General features: G+C 59.4%; 1 protein-coding gene across 19 annotated transcripts in view; it reads left to right on the top strand.

Moving 5' to 3' along the window:
* KIF1A (kinesin family member 1A) overlaps positions 1 to 24286 on the top strand; it is a 109962-nt gene that overhangs the window by 38351 nt on the left and 47325 nt on the right. For 10 of the 19 annotated variants that reach the window (XM_031651685.1, XM_021924249.2, XM_031651692.1 and 7 more), the window contains exons 8-25: positions 186 to 263; positions 883 to 948; positions 1408 to 1425; positions 7726 to 7801; positions 9346 to 9424; positions 10372 to 10514; positions 11031 to 11057; positions 12447 to 12655; positions 13915 to 13994; positions 14418 to 14493; positions 16246 to 16325; positions 16568 to 16674; positions 17774 to 17857; positions 20170 to 20350; positions 20425 to 20497; positions 20699 to 20792; positions 22142 to 22290; positions 22682 to 22860. In XM_031651685.1, the coding sequence (XP_031507545.1) occupies positions 186 to 263; positions 883 to 948; positions 1408 to 1425; positions 7726 to 7801; positions 9346 to 9424; positions 10372 to 10514; positions 11031 to 11057; positions 12447 to 12655; positions 13915 to 13994; positions 14418 to 14493; positions 16246 to 16325; positions 16568 to 16674; positions 17774 to 17857; positions 20170 to 20350; positions 20425 to 20497; positions 20699 to 20792; positions 22142 to 22290; positions 22682 to 22860 (1799 nt within the window). The remainder of the gene's footprint in view (positions 1 to 185; positions 264 to 882; positions 949 to 1407; positions 1426 to 7725; positions 7802 to 9345; positions 9425 to 10371; positions 10515 to 11030; positions 11058 to 12446; positions 12656 to 13914; positions 13995 to 14417; positions 14494 to 16245; positions 16326 to 16567; positions 16675 to 17773; positions 17858 to 20169; positions 20351 to 20424; positions 20498 to 20698; positions 20793 to 22141; positions 22291 to 22681; positions 22861 to 24286) is intronic. The other 9 variants (XM_009183530.3, XM_021924250.2, XM_009183528.3 and 6 more) reach the window with 2 other exon arrangements.

Here is a 24286-nt window from a genome sequence, read left to right as displayed (position 1 = left end):
CTGGGACGGAGGTGCAGGTGGAAACTGTGGGGTCAGGACTGCTGGGCCTGGGGAGGGGTGGCGCCTTGTGGAGGGGACGCTTGGCTGGGGCTCCTTCAGCAGCCATGGAGATCTTGCCCAGGGGTCCTGGGACGCCCCCGTGCATCTTGCGGCCTCTCGTGCATGTGACGCGTCTGCTGTTTCAGGTGAGCAAAATCAGCCTGGTGGACCTGGCTGGGAGCGAGCGGGCCGACTCCACGGGAGCCAAGGGCACACGCCTCAAGGTAGGGACCATGCCGCCATGCAGGGACTGCAGTGGGTCCCATGTCCACACCTGGCCTGCTCCAGGGTGGGCGGAAGGAGGGCTCTGTTGGGGTCCCGGGGGCCTGGGCCATCCTGAGGATGAGCCCGCTCAGGGAGGGTGGGCATAGGCTGGGGTCTTGGGCTGCCAGCAACTGAGGGTTGTGCCTGGGGCACCAGCGCTGGGCACACAGGTCAGGGGCTTGGCGGGACGGTGGCCTCTTTCAGGCCCCGAGGATTTTGCGCCAGAGGCCGGGGCACCCCTGGGAAAGCAGTGCCAGGGTCAGGAAGGAGTGTGTTTCCTCGATCCCCGCTGACCTCAGCACCTGATGTTTGGGCAGGGGCCCCGGAAGCGTTTCAGGGGGACACGGGATGGTATCAGGGTTTTCATGGCACTGAGGGCAACACTGGGAGACGTGCTCCCGGCCAGAGGCTCCAGCTGGCTTTCTGCCAGGGCACCCCATGTCTCTGTGGCCCCAGAGAGCAGCAGCTGCGGTGGTGGCCTCCACTTCACACCGTACAGGTCCACGCAAGGCGTCCCTCCAGAGCAGGAGTCCCCAGGGGTCCCCGGTGCCCCAACCCCACTGTCTTTTCTGCCCACAGGAGGGCGCCAACATCAACAAGTCGCTGACCACCCTGGGCAAGGTCATCTCCGCCCTGGCTGAAATGGTGAGTGGCCCAGCCCGGCTTCTGCAGCCAGACCCCCAGGGGTCTTCGGGGCCCCTATCCTGCCCCTGTCACCCGTTTCCAGGCCATGTGTCTGGGAGGTGGCTGGGTTCAAGGGAGAGCCCAGAGATGGCCAGAGTGTCACATGCTGGAGAAGGGGTAGTGGCCCTGGTTTCTCCCGGGACCCTCAGTTTCCCCGCCTGTAAATTGGGGCTGTGGCCACGGTTGGCCCCGTGCAGCAGGCAGCCCTGGCCCCCAGCACCACCAATGGCCTGGGCTAGGGAAGGGCAGCCCTGGGGGGATCCTGCCCCGGGGGAGCTGCTGTCAAGGAGACGTACCGTGACTGCGGTAGAGCCTGAGTCACGGCCGGGGCAAGGGAGCTGGGCCACCTGCTCTTCCGCCCCCACATCCTGCGCCAGCCTCGCTCCAGGCCTCAGCCTCTCTCTGTCTCTTCCTTTTCAGGACTCCGGACCCAACAAGGTAAGTGGCTTCCTTCAGCCCTGGGGCGGGGGCTGGAGGCTGGTGGTGGCGTCTGCACTGCATTGGCGCCCTGTGGTGAGGGGCGGGGTGGGCAGTGAGTGCGCTGGGAGATGGGCGACATGGGGGTGGATCCCAGGAAGGAAGAAAACAAGTGTGGGAGGCCCCATGAGGTGCCTTGTCTGCGTGGACACAGGGCGTCTGGGGTAGCCTAATGGCAGGGCCTGGGACAGAGACTGCTGGGAGACGCTGAGGTGGGAAAGGGTGGCCTGGGGGGTGTGGGGGCCCTGGGATGAGCTGAGAGGGGCGCGGAGGAGCCCCTCGGGCATGGAGGGGGCTGGGGAGCCATGAGAGGAAGAGGGTGACAGGCGTGCTAGACTCTGAGCAGCCATAGGTGTGACGGGGCCAGGGCGGGGAGACAAGCATGTGTGGAGTGGGCGGTGCCACGGAGGGTGCCATGTGTGAAGCTGCCTGGGGCGAGGCTGGGGACTGTGTGAGGAACCGCGTGGGCAGCCGTGAAACCGTTCGAGGGACCGGGCAGGAACGGAGTGAGCCAGCGTGGGAATGTGTGAGACAGGGTTAGCGGGCGCCACTGTGAGGAGTCGCGACGTGTTCACTGGGAAACGCACTGGGAACTTGGCAGTGGCTCCCTGGGGACAGAGAACTGTGTGAATTGTGAAGAGCTGTGTGGGCCTGTGTGAGGAGTTCCAAGAGACTAAGAACACATGTGAGGCTGTATGAAGAACTGTGAGAAGGTGTGGGAACTGAGTGGGGAACTGTGGAGAATGGTGTGGGGGACCCGAGTGGGAGCCAGGTGAGGAACTGAGGGCCGTATGGGGAACTGCGTGAGGAACTGTGTGGGAACGGGAGAGGAAGCGTGTGGGAAACGGCATGAGACACTGCGTGGGACTATGTGAGACTGAGAACTTTCCTGTGTGGGGAATTGCATGTAGAGTGGAGTGAACTGAAATGTGGAACTGTGAGGAATGGTGTGTCTTGTGTTTTCTTGTCAGGGGAAGGAGGAGAAACGATCCAGCTAAGCAGATTGTGCGGGACTGTGAGGAACTGGCATGGAACTGCTGGAGTTGTGTGGAACTGTAATGGAACAGTGTGGGCTTTATTAATGGAACTGTGTGTGGAACAGTGTGTGGAGCTTTATTAAGGTTTTAGTGAAGTAATGGAACTGTGTGTGGAACAGTAATGGAAGTTAGTAGTAATAGGTAATAATGTGAGGAGCTAATGGTAATGGAGGTAATGGAGCTAATAATAGAACTGTGTGTGGAAGCGTAATGTCGTGGAGCTGGTAATGGAACTAATAGGCAATAATATGAGGAACTAATGGAGCTAATGGGCTAATGTGTTGGTAATGGGCTATTAATGGTGGCTGTATTAATGGAGGCTAATGTGTGAATCTGTGTGTTAGGAGCTGTGTGTAGAGAACCCTGGAGCTGTGTGGAGCTGTGCATGTGGAACTGTATGTGTGGAGCTGTGTAGAACTTTTAGGAACTGTGTAGGGAGCTGTGTGTGGAGTTGTGTGTGTGCAGCTGTGTGTGGATCTAATGTGTGCAACTGTGTGGCAGGAACTGTGGAACTAATATTAATAATAGAACTGTGTGTGTGGAACTGTGTGTGGGAGCTGTGTGTGGATCTGTGTGTGGGGAGCTGTGTGTGGGGAACTGTGTGTGGAGCTGTGTGTGTGGAGCCTGTGTGTGGGGAGCTGTGTGGGGGAGCTGTTTGTGGAGCTATGTGGGGAGCTGTGTGTGTAGCTGTGTGTGTGGATCTAGTGTGTGAGGAGCTGTGTGTGGGGAGCTAATATTAGAACCGAACTATTAGAGAACCTACAGAGAACTATTAACTATGTCAGAGAAGCGGAAGAACCTGTGTGAGGACCAGAGGAAGAAATGCCTCAGGAACCATGGGGGGAACTTGGGAAACTCTGGGGGCCTGAGCAGAGCTGCGTGGGAACATGAGGAGCTGTGCGTGGCACCGGGAGAGGAAGTGTGTGCCACAGGGTGGGGAGCTACGTGGAATTACGTGAGGGAACCGTGCAGAGCTGTCTGTGGAGCTATGGGAGAAGCTCTGTGGGAAAGTATGTGAGGAACCGTGTGAGGAATTGCGTGGGGAACTGTGGGAGGATTTGTGAGAAGCTGAATGTGATCGTGTAGGGAAGGCGGGGACCCAGGTGGGAAGCGTTTGAGGAAACTGCTTGGGGGAAGTGTACGCTCATGTGGGTACCCACGTCAGGGCTCTGTGGAGCTGGAGATGCGTGTACTCTGAGGACCTGTGGAAATGGGAGCAGAGGTGTGTGGAGTGGTGTGGGGCCGCGTGGGAATTGTGTGAGGGAACGCTGAGGAGCCATGTGGCTGCTCGGGGAGCAGTGGTGAGCTGTGAGAAACTGCGCGGAGCCAGGTAGGCGGCTGCTGGGAAAGGCATGGGGAACCACGTGAACGCTGCGTCAGGGATTTGGGGGATCTGTGGAAATGTGGAGGAAACTGGGGGGAAGTGTGCGGGAACACGGAGGAACTTGCCAGGGCCTGAGAGGAGCCGCGTGAGCCCCCGTCTGAGGTATTGTGAGAAGACCCACTTGAGAAACTGTGTGCAGAACTGTGCAAAACTATGAAAGTGGGTGAAACGGGGCTGTGTGGACCTGTGTGGAATGCTATGGAGAGCTGTGTGAAAAACAGAAGCACTGTGGGGCATGGGGAGGCCTAAGGGGAAACGTGGCAGCCTGTGTGCAGAGCCGTGTGGGAAACTGAAGAACTGGGAGGCAGTGCTTGTGGCCACGTGAGGAGCCACAGAACCGTGTGAGGAAGTGTGTGAGCCGGTGTGGGGAAGTGCAGGAACTGTGAGGAACTCTGTGGGAACTGTGAGGAACTGTGTGGAACTATAAGGAACTAAGTGTGAAACTGTGAGGAACTGTGAGGAACTGCATGGAACTGTGAGGAATGGAGTGTGGAACTGTGAGGAACTGTGTGGGACTTTGTGGAACTGTGAGGAACTGTGAGGAATTGAGTGTGGAACTGTGAGGAACTAAGTGTGGAACTGTGAGGAACTGTGAGGAACTGAGTGTGGAACTGTGAGGAACTGAGTGTGGAACTGTGAGAAACTGTGAGGGACTACGTGTGGAACCATGAGGAACTGTGTGGAACTGGGAGGAACTGTGAGGAACCGACTGTGGGACTGTGTGGAACTGAGTGTGGGACTGTGAGAAACTGTGAGGGACTAAGTGTGGAACTGTGAAGAACTGTGTGGAACTGTGAGGAACTGGGTGGAAACAGTGAAGTGCTGTGGGGGAACCGTGAGGAGCTGTGTGGAATGGCATGTGTGGGAACGGGGTGAACAGTGAGAATGGCCTGAGGAACTGTGTGGAAAGTGTGCGTGGAGTCGCATTAGGGATGGCGTGAAGGGTTGTGTGAGGAGCTGTATGAGGAATGGCGGGGGGAGCTGTCTGAGAAGCGGTGGGGAACGGTGAGGAACCGTGTTGGAACTGTGTGCAGAATTGTGAGGAAAGCCGTAGAGACCTGTGCGAGGGGTTGTCCGGGAGTGTGAGGAGCTGGATGGGAAACTAGGGACCTGCTGGGCACTGCGTGGCGCTGTGTGACCCGGAAGGAAGTGTGTGGAATGGGGTGGGGCGCTGTGTGGGGACTGGGGCAGAGCTGAAGGGGTTTTCGGGGAGCTGCGTGGCCGCTGTGAGGCCCGTGGGACAGTGAGAAGCCTGTCTCTGTGTGTGGAACGCTGTGCGGGAGCTGCGAGCCCCTGTGGGGACTCGGAGAGACGGAGGGTTGTGTGAGGCGTCCTGTGGGGAGCCGTGTTATGCAATGTTTGAGGAACGTGAGAAACTTTCTGGGGAACTGTGAGGAACTGTGAGATCAAGAGTGTCAGGGACGGGGAGGATTTGCGTGTGGAGAATGGTGAAGAACGCGTGTGTAACGAGGCCCTGCGTGGAGATCTAGGTGAGGATCGGGTGGAACTGTGCAAAGAACTCCACAGAGAACTGTGACAGAATTGCGTGTGGAACTTGTGGGAACACAGGATGAACGGTGTGACCGGCAGCCATCACATGGGTGGAGTCCGCGTTCGAGTGACGGCCGTTTTCCATAATGGAGGAATAAAGGGGGAAGCAAGAGGAGCTGCGTGAAGAACCGTTTGGAGAAACGGGAGGAGCTGCGTGGGGAGGCGGGAGGAACTGAGGAACTGTGTGGCGAGCTGCAAGCAGCCGCGTGGGAACCGCGCGGGGAATGGCGGCAGCTCCTTGAGGGACTGAGTGCTTGAGCGTGCGGGACTGAGATGTGGAACCGCGTGGGAAGTGCGTGACTGGCTGTGTGAGGGACTGGGAGGAAAAGTGCGAGGGACCCTGCGAGGGACAGTGACAGAGACTTTTGAATTAGCCGAGTGAGAGAGTTTTCGAGGAACTGGTTGAGGAACAGGGCCCGGAGCAGGGAGGCGAGGCCGGCAGGAGCCGGGCGGATCTGAGGATGGGAGGTCCGTTCCCGCTTGTCAGGAGCTGCCTGGCCCAGCTTCAGTGGGCAGCAGCGGGTGGGTTTTCAGCAGGGCTCACAGCGTCTGCTTTAGCCAAGGATGGGTCCTCAGGCCATGCGCGCCGCGTGAAAGATAGGTCGGGAGCAGGGTGGCCTGGTGCGGCAGTCAGGATGGAAGGTCAGCGTTCCAGGCTTGACATGGTGGAGGCTGGGGGACCGAGAAGGGAGAACAGGGTGGTCCTGGGAGATGGCGGAGCACGACTGGACAGAGAAGTGGTGAGGGAGCAGGAAACCCAGGGGACTGCTGGGCTCCTTGCTGAAATGGCTGCATGACTGGAGGACATTTATGTGGAAGCAAGGAATATGACACATGGCAGAGAATTCACCCTCAGGAATTAAATCATCAGAAACCAAACTAGAGGCCGGGCGCGGTGACTCACGCCTGTAATCCCAGCACTTTGGAAACCCAAGGCGGGCGGATCATGAGGTCAAGAGATCGAGACCGTCCTGGCCAACATGGTGAAATCCTGTCTCTACTAAAAAAAAAATACAAAAATTAGCCGGGCATGGTGGCGTGCGCCTGTAATCCTAGCTACTCAGGAGGCTGAGGCAGGAGAATTGCTTGAACCTAGGAGGTGGAGGTTGCAGTGAGCTGAGATTGTGCCACTGTACTCCAGCCTGGCGACAGAGGGAGACTCCATCTCAAAACAAAAACAAAAACAAAAGAAAACTAGAAATAGAGTAGAAATAGTCCCTACCAAGTTTCCAAAGAAAAAAGAAAGCAGTCGGTTGTGCTGCTGAGCTGCAAGATGGACACCCTGAAACCCTGCTCGTGGAGAAGCCAGTGCAGCATTCGGGACCCTCTTTGACAGGGAGTCTCAAGAGCTTTCAAATTTTATGTGCCCTGTGGAGCTTCTCCTGGGGTTGTCTTCAAGAACAATGATGTCTGTGTGTGCACCCAGCCCTTGAGGTGGCATCTATGTGCATGTCCTGGGGTGCAGGCTCCAGGGCCAGAGGCCTTGTCTGCCGGCCCAGCAGGCGCTCTGCAAATGCTTCGTAAGCCAATGCATACATGAACCATTACACATTGGAAGTCACTGAAACCCACAATTAGTGGGATCATTAAGTCAGTCAGAGTGTCCATCAGAAGCAATTCCTGGCAGCCATTATGTGGATGGAGTCCATATTTTAAAGAGCCAAAGAAGTAGCAAGAGCATGGAGGATGCTTCATTCTGAGGGGAGGGATGGGAGAACAGGCTGTTAGAGGAAGGCCTGTGAGCTGGCTTCTGCAGGACCATAGGGAGTTTGATGGAGGAGAGGGCAGGTGAACTCTGTGTGAAGGGGAGATTTAAGCTGGCAGGGAGGGAAGTGTGGCAGAGGCCACAGAGGCCTGGAGGGCCACATTTAGCTGTGGGGCCTTTTCCCTTGGGTCAGAAAGAGTCACTGATGGTGTTCGAGGAGGGGCCATGGGCTCAGATGGATCCTTCAGACAGAGTAAAGGGAGGACACACTTGCTGGTGACCTCAGCACTCCTGGCTGGTGTCCAGCTGGGTGGCCCAGGGGCAGCAGGGATGGACGAGGGAGGAACCTGAAGGATGTGCTAGCAAATCCCTGACTGTGGCCTAGAGGAGGCCTCTGGGGTGGTGCCCTGGGGTCTGGGCAGGGAGAGGCCTGAGCAGTCTGAGAACGTGTCCAGCAGAGCGGGTCCCGCCCCCTGCCTAGCCTCCAGCTTTGAGGACCCACTTGGCAGGGCCTGCACTGGCCCCTCCCTTTCACTTCCTCTCTAGTGGGCTTGGACTTGACCTTGAATGTTCCTCCCCCACAGAACAAGAAAAAGAAGAAGACAGATTTCATTCCGTACCGAGATTCCGTGTTGACCTGGCTCCTCCGGGAAAACCTGGGTGAGAACTTGTGGGTCTGCCTGTCCCCAGGGCTCTGATCCCACCCTGGGGTGTGCCCTTCTTCCCCACTGAGGGGGTGCCCAGTTGCCAGGAGGCCTCTCACCCTTTCTTGGCTGAGACTGGGAGGTGAACCTGGAGGGTCCAGTCAGTTCATGGCCCTTCTGGAGGGCCTGGGGCAATGGCCAGCAGTGGGTTAATGAAGCAAGTGTGGGAACCAGGATGGCCCAGGTGGCGGCACAGCACACACCTGCCTATGTCAGTGGTCTGGGTCAGGTGGGCTGTGATACCCAGGCCAAGTATTCACCCTTCTCTGGGCCTTGGTTTCCCCATCTGTCACAGGGGATCTCTGCTTGCTGGGTTTTGAGGGGCTGCCATAAACCTCCTCCTCCCCATTTGAGTTCTGAGCAGTGAGAGTTAGATGGGGAGGTGGGAATTGAAATGCACCCGACGCTGATCCCGTCCATCCCAGAATAACCTCAGAGTCCTCCCCAACTGCATTTACAGCTGATGCCCAGGGAGGCAAACTGAGTCTTGTACTGACCTAGTGACCGTAGATGACTGGGGGTCCCTGGCCTCCCTCAGCTGCATGGCTGAGGTGTGCAGAGCCCTGGCTGACCACCTCTGCACCCCACAACTAGCCATGCTGCTCCCCAGCTCAGACCAGTAATGCAGATCGCAGCAGGCCTACGGATGGATGGGCCCCGCTGAGAGAGGAGGAGAGTGTGTTCCTTCACCTGAGATGTGGGCTGGGAAGGAGCCCCCTGCTCCAGGCACACCCAGGTTCATCCCCAGGACGGGGACAGGGGAGTCCTCCCATGGAACCTTTCCTAGGGCCCGTGTGTCATGTGCCCAGGCCTTCACACTGTCTCTTCAGTACCTACAGGGACTCATCAGGGACCCATGCCCTGGGGACACGGCCCTAAGGATACACAGTTTCCTGGGGTCAAGCAGGCAAGATCATCTGTCTAGACTTGAAGTACCACCAGGCAGCAGTCCTGAGGGCTGGGGTGGAGTCAGTGGTGATCTTTTCTGACTGCTGAGGTCACCTAGACAGGATTCCCTGAAGAGAAAGAACACAGTCTGTTCCTCAGGCCACGCATTACCTGATGCTGGGATCCTACTAACCTGGGCCAGGAATCTGATGTTGAATACTGAGGAATGTGTTTCAAATGAAAATGATAGAAGTGCTTGAAAAAATTATTGAACATAAGTGGTATTTATTTTGGAGTAAATACTTTAACACCCTCCACAACTTTTCCTCTCTGCTTTGGGGAAAGGAAGGCCTGATTGTTGTAAAATGGCCCCAAATGTGAGAAAAACACAAGTAGAAGAGAAATAATAGCAGTGCCTGGTGCAGAGAGGAAGGGGCAGCCAAGGAAGGCCAGGTCCTTGCGGTTGTCTGTGTTCATGGGGATAAGCCTGTGACTCAGTTTACTTCTCTGGGCCTCAGCCTCCCCATCTGTAAATGTGGGGGGATGGGGGGAGCAGTCATAGCACTGGGGCCTAGATCCCCCTCTGGGCACAACCTGGTCTTCTTCCCACAGGCGGTAACTCAAGGACAGCTATGGTGGCAGCCCTGAGTCCTGCAGACATCAACTACGACGAGACCCTCAGCACACTGAGGTGAGTTCTCCAGGGAGACACTCTGCTCCCTGGGACTCTCCAGGGGAGCTCTGCTCCCTGCTCCCTGGTCTTGGGGGATGGATCCTCCCGTGCTTGAATTAAGAGTGTCAATGAGCAGGGACGACTCTTTGTGAGGGGTATACCCTGGACTCTGTGAGGCTGGAAGGGACTGTTCTGGGGCTCCTGGGCCTGCATGGGCCCTGTTCCATTCCCTCCATGGAGCCTTTGAGGGTGTGCTTTGGGGCTGCGGGTAGCCCAGGGCCCTGTGGCACCGGACTGGGAGAGCTGTGCCTGCTAGGCGAAGCAGTTTACACTCACCTGCCAGCCGGGGTAACCACTGGGGATTTTTAGATAGCAAAGGGGGCATAGGTGTGTCTTATGGGCAAGTGAGCACCTGGGGTGGGGAGCCTGGGCTAGCCGTGCTAGAGGCTGCTCGGTTGTTTGGGTCAGTGGTCTCTCCTCTCTTTTGACCGTGCACCACCAGTGCTTAAGAGAAACAAAGGGCGTGTGTCCCAATAGAGGTTCATATACTAGCTGGAAATGTAGACATATGCATCAGCTGATACACAGTGTGGACAAAAGCTTACGTACATGTAGCTGTTCTCACATTTTTCTGTTGGACTTTGTCCCTCTACCCTGGGACCACTGGGGGAGAGGACACTATGCTGTCCCTTCTCCCCTGGGCCTCAGTTTCCCCAAGCGGGTGAGCTGTAACTGGGTGACCTCCCCTATAAGTCTCCTCTGGCCTCTGTGGCCCCAAATGCCCTCCCCAGAGACTTGCTATGGGGGCGATTTCTCACTCTGCCAGGCCGTGCTGGCTCAGGTCCACCTCTGGCCTGGCTGCTGAGCCTGAAAGGCTGGGTCTTAGGCAGAGCTCTGGGCACCCTTGGGACCTGCCAGGTGTGGACCTGTCCTGAGCACAGCCCACAGACCCCTCTGCCACCCAGGTATGCTGACCGGGCCAAGCAGATCCGCTGCAATGCTGTCATCAATGAGGACCCGAACAACAAGCTGATCCGTGAGCTGAAGGATGAGGTGACCCGGCTGCGGGACCTGCTGTACGCCCAGGGTCTTGGCGACATCACCGACAGTGAGTGCCTGCACCAGCCTGTCCTGGACAGGGTTGTGGGGCCTCAGGCTCAGGGGCCTTGCAGGTCATCACATCGTCTCTCCTGGGGCCACCACTTTGCTGGCCGCAGTCTGGGCTGTGGCAGCTCCACACTGCTCCCAGAGCCCCTCTGGGCCAAATCCCTGTCCCTGCTCCATGTTCCTGGGCAGAACTGCCTCTGGGTGGGAGGCCGGGCGGGGGCCCTGGACAAGGGCAAGTTTCCTGGCCTTGGCCTGGATGGTACCGCATGGTTTGGGTTCAATGCTGATGCAAGTGGGCCACAGATGGCTCCCCTGGAAGCCCCATAGGCAGGCTGTGGGTGCTGGGGTCACAGCGGCCCCCCGTGTTCTGGAGCTGAAGACCTTCACCACCTGCTTGTGGCCACTCACCCACTGCTGGCCACCCTGGCCTGTGAAAGGCGTGCCTGACCCTCTGGAGACAAACCTGTTCTTCTGTTTCTTTGTCTCTCCCCCTCCCCCACGCTTCCCTCCCCCGTAGCCAACACTGTGCCTGGAGGACCCAAATGTGTGTATTCCCTTTGCTGCTCTCTGCATCTCTGCTTCCAGCCCCAGCCAGCATGAGGGCCTAGGGTGGCACGGGCAGGGAGGGGTGAACCCCAGGGCACCTTCTCTGCTTTCTTCTCCTTTTTGGGGGCAGAAAGCACTGCTCTCGCTCAGTCACAGGGCCCTGCTGGTAGATGTGGGACTCTGTCTGCCTCTGAGCCCACACTCCTGGCTCATTCCTACTCATGGTCTACATGAGAAACCAAGGCAACAGGGGAGTCAGGGTGTGGCTGAGGCCTTCTCAGGCTGAACGTGGCCGAGGTCAGGCCCTGTGACCCCCCGTGCACCCAGAGGCCTGCGAAGGTCAGGATATCAGCACCAAAGGGCCAGGAGGGCTGGAGGGACTGTCCTGTCCCCAGCTCTTGGCTCAGGCCTCCGTCTGCAATGCCATTTCTCCAGCTGACCTGACCCCCCCACGCCCGGGCCCTCTACTCTGGAAATGCCACAAGCTCAGCTTTCACAGTGGATGCTGCCAAATCCCGCCCAGCCTTTGTGCCTCCTGGCCTTGGGCCTGGCTCCATGGGGCTCAGTGCCTCCCCGAGCCCGGCTGCAGGGCGCCCTCCACTTCCCCCACACCCCATGTAGTCCCGTGCTTGCTGCTGCTCTGCTGTGTGTTTGCTTCTGCTAGGAGACCCCTGGCACCACCCACTCCAGAGCTGTCACAGCCCTACCTCCCGGGCCTTGGGGATACATGAGGCCTAGGCTAGTGGGTGAGCTCCTCATGGTGGAGGGGAAGGGCCTCCCTCATGAGGGTCCCATGTTCACCTCCTCCAGGATGGTCTCTGGGCCGATTTCCACGTCAGTGGGCTGAACAGTTAGTGCAGCCCGGCCCTACAGCTCAGGGGTGTGTGGTGTCCCAGGCTGACGGTGGGTGCGAGGGGTGGGAGGACAAGCGTGGGGGTCTGTACGGGGCACTGCTGGGTGACCATGCCAAGCCAGTGGACAGGGCGGGAAGATGCAGGGAGGACAGGCTCCCAGCCCTCAGGTGCGGGGGCTGCAGGGCGGCCTGGCAGTGGGACCTGGAGTGCAACTGAGGGAAAGCAAGAAGCCTGGTGCAGGGGGTGCAGGGGAGCTCCAGGGTGCCCAGGGCCATGCCACGCTGCTGCTGGGGAGGGCAGGCCTGGGGAGCAGGCGGGCAAGTGGGCGCCACTGCCAGCCCGGTCCCATCATAGGCAAGGGGTGGCAGGAAGGCCTTGCATGCGCTTGTCCTGGGCCGGGCAGGGCTGCTGTGCCTTGTTGGTGGTTTCTGTTTCTTGCCTTCTCTGGGCCCCACCTCTTACTTTTTCCCATCTTCATCTTTTTTCTCTCCCTCCCTCTGTCTGTCTGCCTGCCCTACCCCTCCTCCCCATAGACGTGTCCGACCTTGAGAACAATAACCTTAACCGTGGCGGGATGGTGAATGAAGCCCCTGACCCTCTCTCCACAGTGACCAATGCCCTGGTGGGTATGAGCCCCTCATCCTCGCTCTCAGCCCTGTCCAGCCGGGCAGCCTCCGTGTCCAGCCTCCACGAGCGCATCTTGTTTGCCCCAGGCAGCGAGGAGGCCATTGAAAGACTGAAGGTGAGGGCACCGCTTGGGGCTTCGCTTCGGGGTGTCAGACTCTGGGAGTGGGGAGCTCGGAGGAATTAGAGGCACCTTGCCCTCCTGGGCACAGCCTATCCTCATAGGGCCATTGTGGAGCTCCAGCAGGAGCCTCTGGCGTGTGGCCACCCAGGTGCCCTGTGTCCTGGCTCTAGACCACCCATAGCAGTCAAGGCAACCAGTTCACTCAGGGGTCCCCAGGCTGTGGGCTGCACAACACTCAGCTGCTGGACAGGAAATGCCCCTGCAGGACCCTAGACCTGGGTGTCTGGATGGCCTGTGCCCCCACCCATGCCACGCCTGGACCAGGGAAGCTCCAAGAATGAATGTCCAGGACTGAGACTCTTCCTGTCGAGTCTTTAATTGTGTGAGTGGGCGCTTGTTCAAGGACCAGTGAGGTGGATGGCATCTGTGGGTGGAGAGGAGTCTCGCCCCTCCCCACCCCACAGCACCCCCTCCACTAGTGACAGCCCCAGGTCACAGCAGCTTCCTGGCTGGCGTCCTATAGAGTTACACTCCCTGAGGAGGGTGGTGAGCGTGGTGCAGGTTCCTGAGCCCCTTCCAGGCCAACCTGTGTTCACACCTGCACACCTGCCTGGGAATAGTCACCACCTCCAACCACTCCCAGGCACAGTGTGCTCCCTGGTGCCCAGCAACGGGCCAGGATCATTTTAGGTTTCCAGTCACACGCCCCTCAGTGAATGGCTGTGCAGGGGCAGGTGAGCCACACGCCTGGAGACTGAGGGGCTGAGGGGAAAAGGCAGAGGCCCCATCAAGGCCAGTGTGAGGAAGGGGATGGGGGCGAGGTTGGGCCTGTGACCCTGGAGCAGAGAGCCCTTCTGGGGTGTTGGGGTCCCATTGGGCTGTGGGTGGGAAGAAAAAGGAGAGACCAGGCTGATGCTGGGCAGTGTCCTGAAGAGGGGTGAGTACCTGGGCCTCTCGGCAGCAGCGAGGATGGCTGTGCTTTAGGAGCCGAGGCTCAGCATCTCCCAGGAGCATTTGCTTCTCTTTTCCTTCCAGATTTGTTTTGCATTTTCCCCATTCTCTTGAGCGTGTCTAAGGGAAAGACACACATTCTCTGAGCTTCACCTTGGTCTTCTGGACACCTCCTGTGCCTGGACGGGCCCAGGAACGTGGCTCTTGTGCTTTGATGCCCCTTCTCCTGGCACCCGTGTCTCCATGGTCCTCTCCCTTGGCCCCAGCCCCGGCAGCTCACTGTGCTCTGCCTCAATCCCCAGGAAACAGAGAAGATCATAGCTGAGCTCAACGAGACCTGGGAGGAGAAACTGCGGCGGACAGAAGCCATCCGGATGGAGAGGTGTGCATTGGGGAAACTGAGGCCCAGGGGGAGGGTTGCAGCCAGCAAGCCCGTAGCCTGGGCAGGATGAGCACTGAGCCCTGCCCTCCAGTGCTGGGCACCTGCACCCTGGGGTGGCCACATCCCAGCCCAGGGCAAACCTGTTTCCTCACGCCCAATAACCCCCACCTTGTATACTGCTGGCTGCTGGCCACCGGGGCCTGAGAGACCTGAGGCCTGATAGACCTGATCCCTGATCATGATGCGGAGGGGCCGGTCCCATCAGCAGATGCCCTAACACAGTGACCTGACCAGATGGGACACACATGGGCACCACCCAGGCCACGGTGGCCACAGGCCCACTGCCCACATTGGTCAGCCAGCGCTGAGGCCAGTACCGGAAGCCTTGTGGAGCTTGTGCTGACCTCATCTCTGTTCCCCCAGGGAAGCCCTGCTGGCCGAGATGGGTGTGGCCATGAGGGAGGATGGCGGCACCTTGGGCGTATTCTCTCCCAAAAAGGTAGGAGCTATCTCAGTTCTGTGGTACTGCCCTGATCTGACTAGGACCAGGTGAGGGGCTGTCTCAGGTAGAACCAGAGGGGACTTCTGGGAGTAGGGGGCACGGCGGGGCTCTGGCCCAGGCACTGGGGCTGTGAAGCCCACCCACAGTCACACTTTGCTTTTCGTGGAGAATTCAGTGCCCACATTCTCATGGTGGGGCGTCCTGGCGGCTTTGGGACGTCAGATGGGTCTCTTAGTGGCCTGGAGTGTGGAATGGGCTCCCCAGTGTCAGGGCAAGGCTGAGAAGCCAACGCCCAGGCTGGAGACTGAGATGTGAGGGGCCTGGACCTGCCCTGGAGCCTGTGCTGCTCACACAGCTGGGCGCCAGCTGCCTTCTTGGAACTCAGCTGGAGTCAGGTCTGACTGTTCCAGCGGGGACCCCTCTTCTTCCACCAGGCCAAGCCTAAGGAGTCTTTCAGCTGGGGGCCCTCAAATGGCACAGAACCCCTGGGCAGCTGCTTCAGAGTGTATACAACTCTTGTGCCCCCATCCAGCAGCCCAGGTGGGGCATGACACACACACTTGGGAAAAAGTCTTTCTTCTGGTTCTAGTCCCCAAACCCCACACACCCATCCCAAAGATGGCCAGGACATGGGGAGAGACACCTGTGTGTCCGTAGCTTGGGAGGGGCTGGGCAGGGCTGTGCTCCAGGCCAGGCGCCCCGCACATGCTGAGGTCCAGAGGCGGGAAGGGCCTGAGAAGAGCTGTAGGGAGATTCCAGTCCTGGGCAGGGCGGGGACAGGCAGTCCCCTAATGGGGCTTCACTACACACGTCTTCCAGACAGGCCTTTGGTTTGGTTTGGAATGGATTGTTCCCCGCACTGTTTCAGGCCCCATCCCCTTCTTGGAGGGGTAGGGTGGAACTCCAGGGGTGCAGCTTTATTGGTGGCCCTGGGTCTGGGCACTGCCCAGAAGTGGGACCACTGGAGACCCCGTTCTTGAGAAGTTCAGTGTTCTTGGGAGTCACGAGATGTTCGCAGGCCAGTGGGGTCCCAAGGCTGCAGCCCTTACTCAGCCCCAACGCCGTGGACACAGCCCTCCTGGCTGGACATCTTCCCCACTCGGGGGGCAGGGATGGCTGGGGATGGTCTGTCCCCTTCGTCCAGTGTGAAGGTCTCCACCTCTCTGCGTGGGGGTGCCTCAGGTGGCTCATCAAGGATCCTTTCACAACTGCTTCACTCCCCAGACCCCAGGGCTGAGCCTTCCATGGTCAGTGTCCTGATCCTTCTTGGTTCTTGGCTCCCACTGGCGAGCCCACAGTTTCTGGGCTGTCTGAGCTGGAATGGGGTCCTGGAATCCCATTTTACAGTCCAAAGCTGAGAACCCAGGACCCCATGGGACAAAGCCTGTGGTCTGCACATCTGGGGGCTCACCCCAGCCTCAGAGGGCCCCAGGGGCCTGACATGCTGAGAGCAGGGGCTCTCTGCCTTTCTGGAAGCCCAGCTTCTGCTGCAGTGCTGGGGCTGCTGTGCCAAGCCTGGGTGTACGCGGGTGGTCGGGTCCCACCAGCCTGCTGCTGTTGGTGGGTTGGGCCTACGGCTTGCGCTTTCTGTGTTCCTCATTTTCCTGGCTTGGAGTGACCAGCCTGGTAGGAGTATAGGGGCAGGGGCCCTGGAGGTGATCTGGTGCCTGGGGAGAGGTCGGAGCAGGGTGCGGCCAGCGTCGGGCTCCTGCCCCCTGCGGGAGAGATAATCCTCCTGTCTCCCTGCAGACACCACACCTCGTCAACCTGAACGAGGACCCGCTGATGTCCGAGTGCCTCCTCTACTACATCAAGGATGGGATCACCAGGTGAGAGGGGACCTGGCAGCCACTCCAGCCTGGCCAGGCCCTGGGATCTGGCAGAGGACGGGTGGACTCCCCATTCCTGCTGCTGCAAAGGGGCCACTGAGTTTGGACTTCTCCAGCGACTGCTGATGTCTGCCCTGGCTGTTTCCCAAACAATCCTGACTGGGTGTCCCTGGAGGCCAGTGGGTGGCATCCCGGGTGTGCTGGGTCCCGGCTGCAGTTCTGATGGTGCCCCCACCCCGCAGAGTGGGCAGGGAGGATGGCGAGAGGCGGCAGGACATCGTTCTGAGTGGGCATTTCATCAAGGAGGAGCACTGTGTCTTCCGGAGCGACTCCAGGGGAGGCAGTGAAGGTATGGCCACCCTACCGTCCCCACCCGCACCCACGGCCCTGTGCTGTGATGATCAGGCCTGAAGAGGTCACCCTCTCCCAGCCTCCCCAGCTCTAAGTGGGTGGCGAGTCATACTTCTAGGCAGGATGTGTGTGTGTGTGTGTGTGTGTGTGTGTGTGTGTATGTGTGTGTGGGGGAGAGAGATTTGGAGAGACACATTTGGGGCCAGCCTTGAAGACAACTTCCATTAGGTTGGTGCTTGAGAAAATGCCTGGTGCCTTCTGTGGCCAGAGGTGGCTGCTGCCTTAGGGAGCTGAGCCTCCTTGAGGGCTGGAAGTGGGGGCACAGGTGGGCTGCTGGCCGGGAAGTGTGTTGGGGCCCAGGGTGGAGGATGTTCATGGCGGGAGGACAGTGAGCCATGAGGAGTGAGCCCAGATCTAGGGTGGAAAACTATTTCCAGACCTTGATTTCCTGTTGGCTGTGGGCGGCCATCTGTCCGTTTCCCCTGCCTGCCCAGTGATCTCCCTCCCGGAGATGACGTGGGGCTGTCCCCATTGCCTGGTGCTGCCCAACTCGGGGATGGGCCTGTGGTGTCGGTGTGCCATCACATGGCCCACAGCCTGGGCTAAGGGCATCTCCTGGCAGCATCCAGCCAGCCTCTGGCCTGCAGACCTGTGACTGACATCCACTGTCCAACTTGACCATCTCAGGATGATGGCTCTAAGTGGTGCTGGGACGGTTGGCTCTCTTGGAATTCTCTGACTGCAAGGTCCTGCCTGCCATCTCCTGTAGGGTGGCCCAGGCCCCATTAGCTGGTGTTTTTATCCTTGTCTACCTGGAGAGCTGGACAGGGCCCTGGGTGATCAGGCCCAGCACAGCCTCTCGGCTTCAACGTGGGCACATGCATCCTCCTCCTGGGGGTCACTTTCTTCCTCTGTTGGGTGGGGTGAGACCCCTAGGCTCCTCTGAGGCCCAAATGAGTGTTGCCAATGGTCAGGGTCTGTGTAGCAGGGAGAAGAGAGGCCTGGAGGAGGCCATGCCCGGGGGCCAGGTAAGCCGAGCTGCTGTAGGTGACAGCCATTTATACTCCTCTCCTCTGCCCCTCCCACCTTTCCTGTAGCTGTGGTGACCTTGGAGCCCTGTGAGGGGGCAGACACCTACGTCAATGGCAAGAAAGTCACAGAGCCCAGCATCCTGCGGTCAGGTACGGCTGGGGACTCCAGGGGCCGGTCAGGTAGGCAGAGGCATGAGATGAGACCTCTGTTCCCATGTCCAAGCCACCACCTCCTGTGCACTGTGCAGGATGGCAGCTCTTAAGGGCTGCGGGGCAGGTAGGGGAGGGGGCTGCAGGTACCTGACCAGCTCACATGCCTCCCCAGTCCCCCAGCTCTAGGAACACAGCACTACAGGCCCCATTCACACAACACAAGGACCCTGAGACACTGAGTCCATGCTGGAGGCTGAGTAAGGAGCAGGGTCTGCCTGCCTGGGAAGAAGCTCCTGCCTCCCGGCCCAGGACTGTGCCCTGTGGGGCTGGTCTTGGGGAGACAGGGCTTTGGACAGAGGCTTCCCAGAGCTCAGGTGTTGTGGAGCGTCAGCGGGGTGGGGGCTGCTCCAGCCTCTGAATGTAGCACCCCAGGTGGGGTTGGGCTCTGTTCCCAGACACTGCAGTGTCTGTGATATTCAAACACGTGCAGGCACACATGGTATAAAGTCCCTTCTTTAGAGAAGTCAGACAGGGGGCCCTCCGGAGTGGCGTGTGACTATCACCCAGGCAGTTAGGGTTCCACCAGAGAAACAGCAGCAGCCTGACGCACAGACGTGGCTGTGGACATGGTGTAGTGAGACAGGCTGTAGACTGAGATGTAGTGAGATACGTACAACCGTGTCTAGGTATAAAGAGATTTATTTCAAGGAATTGGCTTATCAGATGAGGGGGGCTGGTCAGGGAAGTCTGAAATCCATGGGCAGGTGGCAAGCTGGGAACTCGGCGGGAGTGGACTCCATCCGCTGGGTTTCTTCTTCCTCAGAGGAAGCCCCAGTTTGCTCTTAGGTCTTCACCTGCTTGGACGAGGCCCACCCCACCGTTGGGCGCCTCCTTGACTTCCATCAGCCGCTTGCAGGTGTGGAGCACGTGTGCAGAAACCTCCACACAACACCCGGGGAGGGCGTGGCTGAATCACTGGGTGCTGTGGCCTGGCCAGGCTGAGATAAAAGTGACCACTGGCTTGGAACAGGGGAGACCCTTTCCCGACCCTGTCTTGGGGGAAAGCAGAGGGATGAGGAGGGGCAGGTGACACCCAGGGGCCCCACTTCTAGCCCATCTGCCCACCCCTGAAGGCTTTCTGAGGAGTCCCCGGGACTCAGGAATCCCGCCTTTGGGGTCCCTGGGCAGGAGGGCAGGACACGCTGAATGTCCTGAATTCGTGGGGTAGCCTTGTCATGGGGAGTCGGTGTGGCTAAGCCTGGGCAACAGCAGGTCAGACGGACAGACAGACAGCTGTGCCCATTCTCCCTACTTATTTCGGAGTTGGCCCTGGTGCCTGTGGGGCTCAGGGCGGGGCCTAAGCTAAGAGAGGCCTTAGCTTGGTGTTTCCCTCCCAGTGTCCAAGGTGGGTTGCGCACGGCCTGTGGACAGGGAGGACAGAGGAAGTAGCCAGCTGAGAGCGGCCAACAAGGAGGCGCTGAGGGAGGACAGACCTGCAGGCACAGTCCACCTGGGTGGGAAGCAGGGCAGAGCCAGCTCTGTGGAGCCCCAAGACAGAGCTACAGCTCCCAGGGAAAGTCAGAGGGAAACTAGGCCATCCAAAGAGAGCCCCTGCACACAGGGCTGTCCCAAGACAGTGAGTGCTGCCCTGGAGGGCCCTGCAGATGAGGCAGCCCTGAGTGGGGTCCAGTCAGGTGCCGGGGTAGGAGGGGCTGGACTGATGCCCACACCTTGGAGGCCCTGATGCTGAGGCTCTGCAGCCACCTGTGCCTGCTAGCTGCCACCTCTGCTTCCTTCTTGTGGTCTCTTGACTCCGGACCCTGAACCCCGGCCCTGGGCACAGGGGACCTGCCCCAGCCCTGCTTCCAGTCTAGTGGGGAAGACAGATAGAAGGGAAGGGTCCTGTGCCGTGCAACAGTGCTCTGTGGGGGGCCCAAGCCCAGCCCTGAGGGGCACCAGCCCGAGACTGGATGTAAGAGGGAGGGTCCTGGCTGTGTGCACGGGGGCTTGGGGGCAGGAGGCAAGTGCAAGGCTGGCCTGGGGAGGGGCGTGGACACTGGAGCACAGCAGAGGCCCCACATCTGTGGTTTGCACATGTCACTGGCTGCTGAGTAGAGAGCAGCCAAGGGTGGATTTATGGGGAGAGTGAGGAGACACATTCAGGTCCCAGCAAGGGCTGGAGAAGGAGTGGCTAGGAGCTGCGGATGGTGGGGTGCCTGCACCCATTCCTCCTTCTCCTCACGTCTCCCCGCTTGAGACCATCAGAGACCTGAAGGTCCCTCAAGGCCACCTGTCCTTTGGTCCCCCAGGAAACCGCATCATCATGGGTAAGAGCCACGTGTTCCGGTTCAACCACCCCGAGCAGGCCCGGCAGGAGCGTGAGCGCACGCCCTGTGCGGAGACGCCAGCTGAGCCTGTGGACTGGGCCTTTGCCCAGCGTGAGCTGCTGGAGAAGCAGGGCATCGACATGAAGCAGGAGATGGAACAGAGGTGAGGCGGAGGACACCCCCGTCTGCCTGCTGCCACTCCTGCCCTCCCGCGCTCACCCCAACGCCCCATTGCAGGCTCCAGGAACTGGAGGACCAGTACCGCCGCGAGCGGGAGGAGGCCACTTACCTGCTGGAGCAGCAGCGGCTGGTGAGTGACGGGGCCCTGCCCTCCCTGCGAGCCGCCACCTACGCCAGAGGACGCCTGTCCTCCCATGCCCCCACTTCCTGCTTGCCTGGCCCCATCTCTTGCATCCGAACAGTGGGATGTGGTGAGGCCCACTGTCCAGGCACAGTGCGAGAGGCCCAGGCAGGTAGGGCCGTAGTGGAGTCACAGGCCTTCTTTCTGCAGGACTACGAGAGCAAGCTGGAGGCTCTGCAGAAGCAGATGGACTCCAGGTACTACCCGGAGGTGAACGAGGAGGAGGAGGAGCCCGAGGATGAAGGTGAGGGGTCACTGGGCCAGCACCTGCTGTGTCAGGAGGGTCTCAGCATGGAGGTGGGCAGCCCTGGGCCCCTCCCTGGAGGTCACTGGTCAGCACTTTTGCACTGGGGTCTGGACCTGTCTCTTTAGGGGAGACCCCCTTGCCCTGGAAGCCCCGTGAAAGCAGGATTTGGGGAGCAGGGAGACTGTGCCACAGCTAGCAAGCAGCTCTGCACACTCACACACTTGCGTGTGTACACACAGGCACATATTCACATGCACACACGTACACACGTGTGCACACACATGTTGCCTCTGACAGGAGTGTCTGGATGTTGATGGGGAATGGGGAATGAGGCTGGTAGGGGCTCACCATGCTTATAGGCGTCCACTCTTCCCGTCCTGCTGACCACAAGGCTCGTGGGGTCCCCGAGGAAGAGTCCACTGTGCACATCACCTCAGGATTCCCTTAGTGAGCATGCGCTCAGGGGGCCAACCTGGCTGACCTCCTGCAGCTGTGGGCAGCGGTGGCCCACATGCAGGTGGGGAGGGGTTTGTGCCCATCTCGGCCTCTGGCCAGCTGGTCGGCAGCTTTGTGCTGGCATGACCTTGGCCTCTTCCCTTGTTTGGCTTCATTTACCCAGCGAGGCTCCCTCCCACTGCAAAGCTCAGGCGCGCCTGATTGGGGGCAGCCAAAGGCACGTAGTGCTGTGTTGGGAGGAGAGGTGGGGCCTCAGCACAAGGACAAGTCCCTCCTTGTGTCCCTGCTTGTCGTTCTCTCAAGGGCCCAGTGGACAGACAGGGCATGGGCAGGGAGAGGGTGTACGGGCCAGCACCGCCTGGGAGGACCTGGCTTGCCCTCCTGCCTCCTCTCCTGTGGGTCCTGCTCCCCACTGCTGGCCCCGGATGGCATGTGGCTGTCATTGACAGTGTTGCTCCTCAGCCACTCTCATCTTCAGCCTGACTCACAAGGCTGCTCATGGCGGCCTCTTCTTTGGGGCACGCAGAGCTTTTCATGTTCCCCACCGTGACAGAGCTCTCTGCCGGTTTCCTCTTTCTGTGTACCCAAATCGTCAGTGTGAAACAGCGGGGCCAAGCACAGAGCTCTCCCAGCCCAGGCCCAGAGTGGGAGGAAGCCTGGGGAGAGAGGGAGGGGCCCGTTCACCTCCGGCCTCAGTGACTACAGGGGGAGTAACCTTCCGGCCTTCCATCTTTTTACCTGATGACCACCCGGCTGTGATGTACACAGAGCACAGGGCCAGCTTAGGCAGCCCTATGGAGTGGCTGACCGGACGGACCTTCCAGAGGGCGGGACATGGTGGGCAGGGTCGTGGCCTTCCTGCGATGACCACCTGTGACCTCTCCCCACAGTCCAGTGGACGGAGCGGGAGTGTGAGCTGGCACTCTGGGCCTTCCGGAAGTGGAAGTGGTACCAGTTTACATCTCTGCGGGACCTGCTGTGGGGCAACGCCATCTTCCTCAAGGAGGCCAATGCCATCAGCGTGGAGCTGAAAAAGAAGGTGGGCTGCCCACTGGCTGCACCGTTTCCTGTTGGAGAGAGTGTGTCACCTCACTCATGACGGGGACAGCTGCCTGGGACTCAGCGCTTGGCTGTCTGCCAGCCCTGGGGGTGGCGTAGCAGCCCTGCCTGACCTGGGCCCCCCAGAAGGGTGGGCGGTGAGGGAGCCCAGGACTGGCCAGGTGGGAATTGGCTGCCCTGCTCACGGGAGACGGAGGCCGGGTGGACAGGCAGAAAGCAGGTGGTCCCCTCTGGCGGCTGTCTGGAAGGTTCCAGTGAACCACTGTGGGGCAGGCAGCTGAAATCTCCAGAAGGTGAGAAGGAAACCTTTCTGGGGACCTGGCGCCCTGTCCCCCAAGGAGCTGATGAGTGGTCATCTTCCCCCATCACAGGTACAATTCCAGTTTGTCCTTCTGACGGACACACTCTACTCCCCTCTGCCACCCGACCTGCTGCCCCCAGAGGCCGCCAAAGACCGAGAGACGCGGCCCTTCCCCCGCACTATTGTGGCCGTGGAGGTCCAGGACCAGAAGAATGGGGCCACCCACTACTGGACGCTGGAGAAGCTCAGGTGTGGCTAGAGGGCTGCTGGGTGGACGGTGGGAGGGTCCTCCTGGGCAGGGCTGAGGCCACAGGAGCGGTGGTGGGCACAGGCTTCGCGGCGAGTACCTGCAGACACCGCTTTTCCTCCTGTTCCAATTTTTTTAAAATCAGAAGAAAAATGCGGATAGAGTCCAGCCTTGTAGAATCCTCATTCTCTTACTACCAATGCAGCAATCGTACATAAACACAGATTTGGGCGTTTTCTTTCGGAGGAAAGGACAGATAAGGGGAATGCTCCCTAGGCCCACAGGGGTCAGGATGGTGCAGTGGAGGGGAGGGCAGGCTGTGGCACCGACAGAACAGGCTGGCGGAGCACCCAGAGCGGATACAGCAGGGCCTGAAGGGTGGCTCCCCAGAGGGGCTGGGAGAGGTGGTGGGGGGCAGAAGGAATGTCCCCTTGCTCCTCCATTCAGGAAGCTGCCGGGAGGTGGATCCCTTAGCTGAGCCCAGTGGAAGGTGGAGGAGGAGCTAAGGTGGGGGTGGCAAGGAGGAAGCCTGGGCTGTGCCCCTTTGTGCCCAATGTGAGCTCGTGTCCTTCCTAAAGCTCGGCCTCTGCTGTCCCCACATGCTCACTCTGATTTGTCTTGAGCCTTAATTTTTTTTTTTCTTTAAGTGACAAGGCCTTGCTCTATTGCTCAGGCTGGAGTGCAGTGGTGTGATCACAGCTCGCTGCAGCTCGAACTCCTGGGCACAAGTGATTGTTCCACCTCAGCCTCCCAAGTAGCTGGGACCACAGGTGTGGAGTGCACCATGGCACCCAGCTAATTTTTGACTTTTTTTGGTGTGTGTGGTAGAAATGAGGTCTCGCTCTGTTGTGCAGGCTGACCTCTAACTCCTGGCCTCAACCAATCCTTGCACCTTGACCTCCGAAAGTACTAGCATTATAGGTGTGAGCCACTGCACCCAGCCTTGACCTCCGAAAGTACTAGCATTATAGGTGTGAGCCACTGCACCCAGCCAGGCCTTAAGTTATGGGGGTGACTGAGTCACCCTGTGAGGTCAGCATCAACAGTGGAGGAGTTGAATGTCACTCACAGGCCCCTGGAAAGCAGAGCATGGCATGCCCCGCCCTGCAGGGCTACACGAGGAGGCACCAGGGCCCATTGGGAAGCAGAAAGGAGTGGGAGAAGGCCCAGGCGACAGCCTGGGGTTGTGGGAAAGGCCAGGCAGGGCAAGGAGACTGCTTAGGCTTGGCTAGTTTGAAGAATTCTGCAGAGCTCTGGGGCATAGGGCTGTCCCTAGTTGTCAGGTACCTGACCCTGGGTGATTTAGGCCAGGGGGAATATTGGTCTGGTGTGTGAAAAAGTTAGAGAAGGGAGGTGGCTGGGGTACAGACTTGGGATTGGTTGGTTTGTGTAGGAAAGGCAGGGGTGATGGCAAGTTGCTGACTGTCT

Source organism: Papio anubis, chromosome 10 (assembly GCF_008728515.1).
Source record: "Papio anubis isolate 15944 chromosome 10, Panubis1.0, whole genome shotgun sequence".
NCBI classification, from domain to species: Eukaryota; Metazoa; Chordata; class Mammalia; order Primates; family Cercopithecidae; genus Papio; species Papio anubis.
The sequence above is the reverse complement of the archived record's forward strand: the minus strand, read 5'-3'. Positions and strand labels throughout refer to the sequence as shown.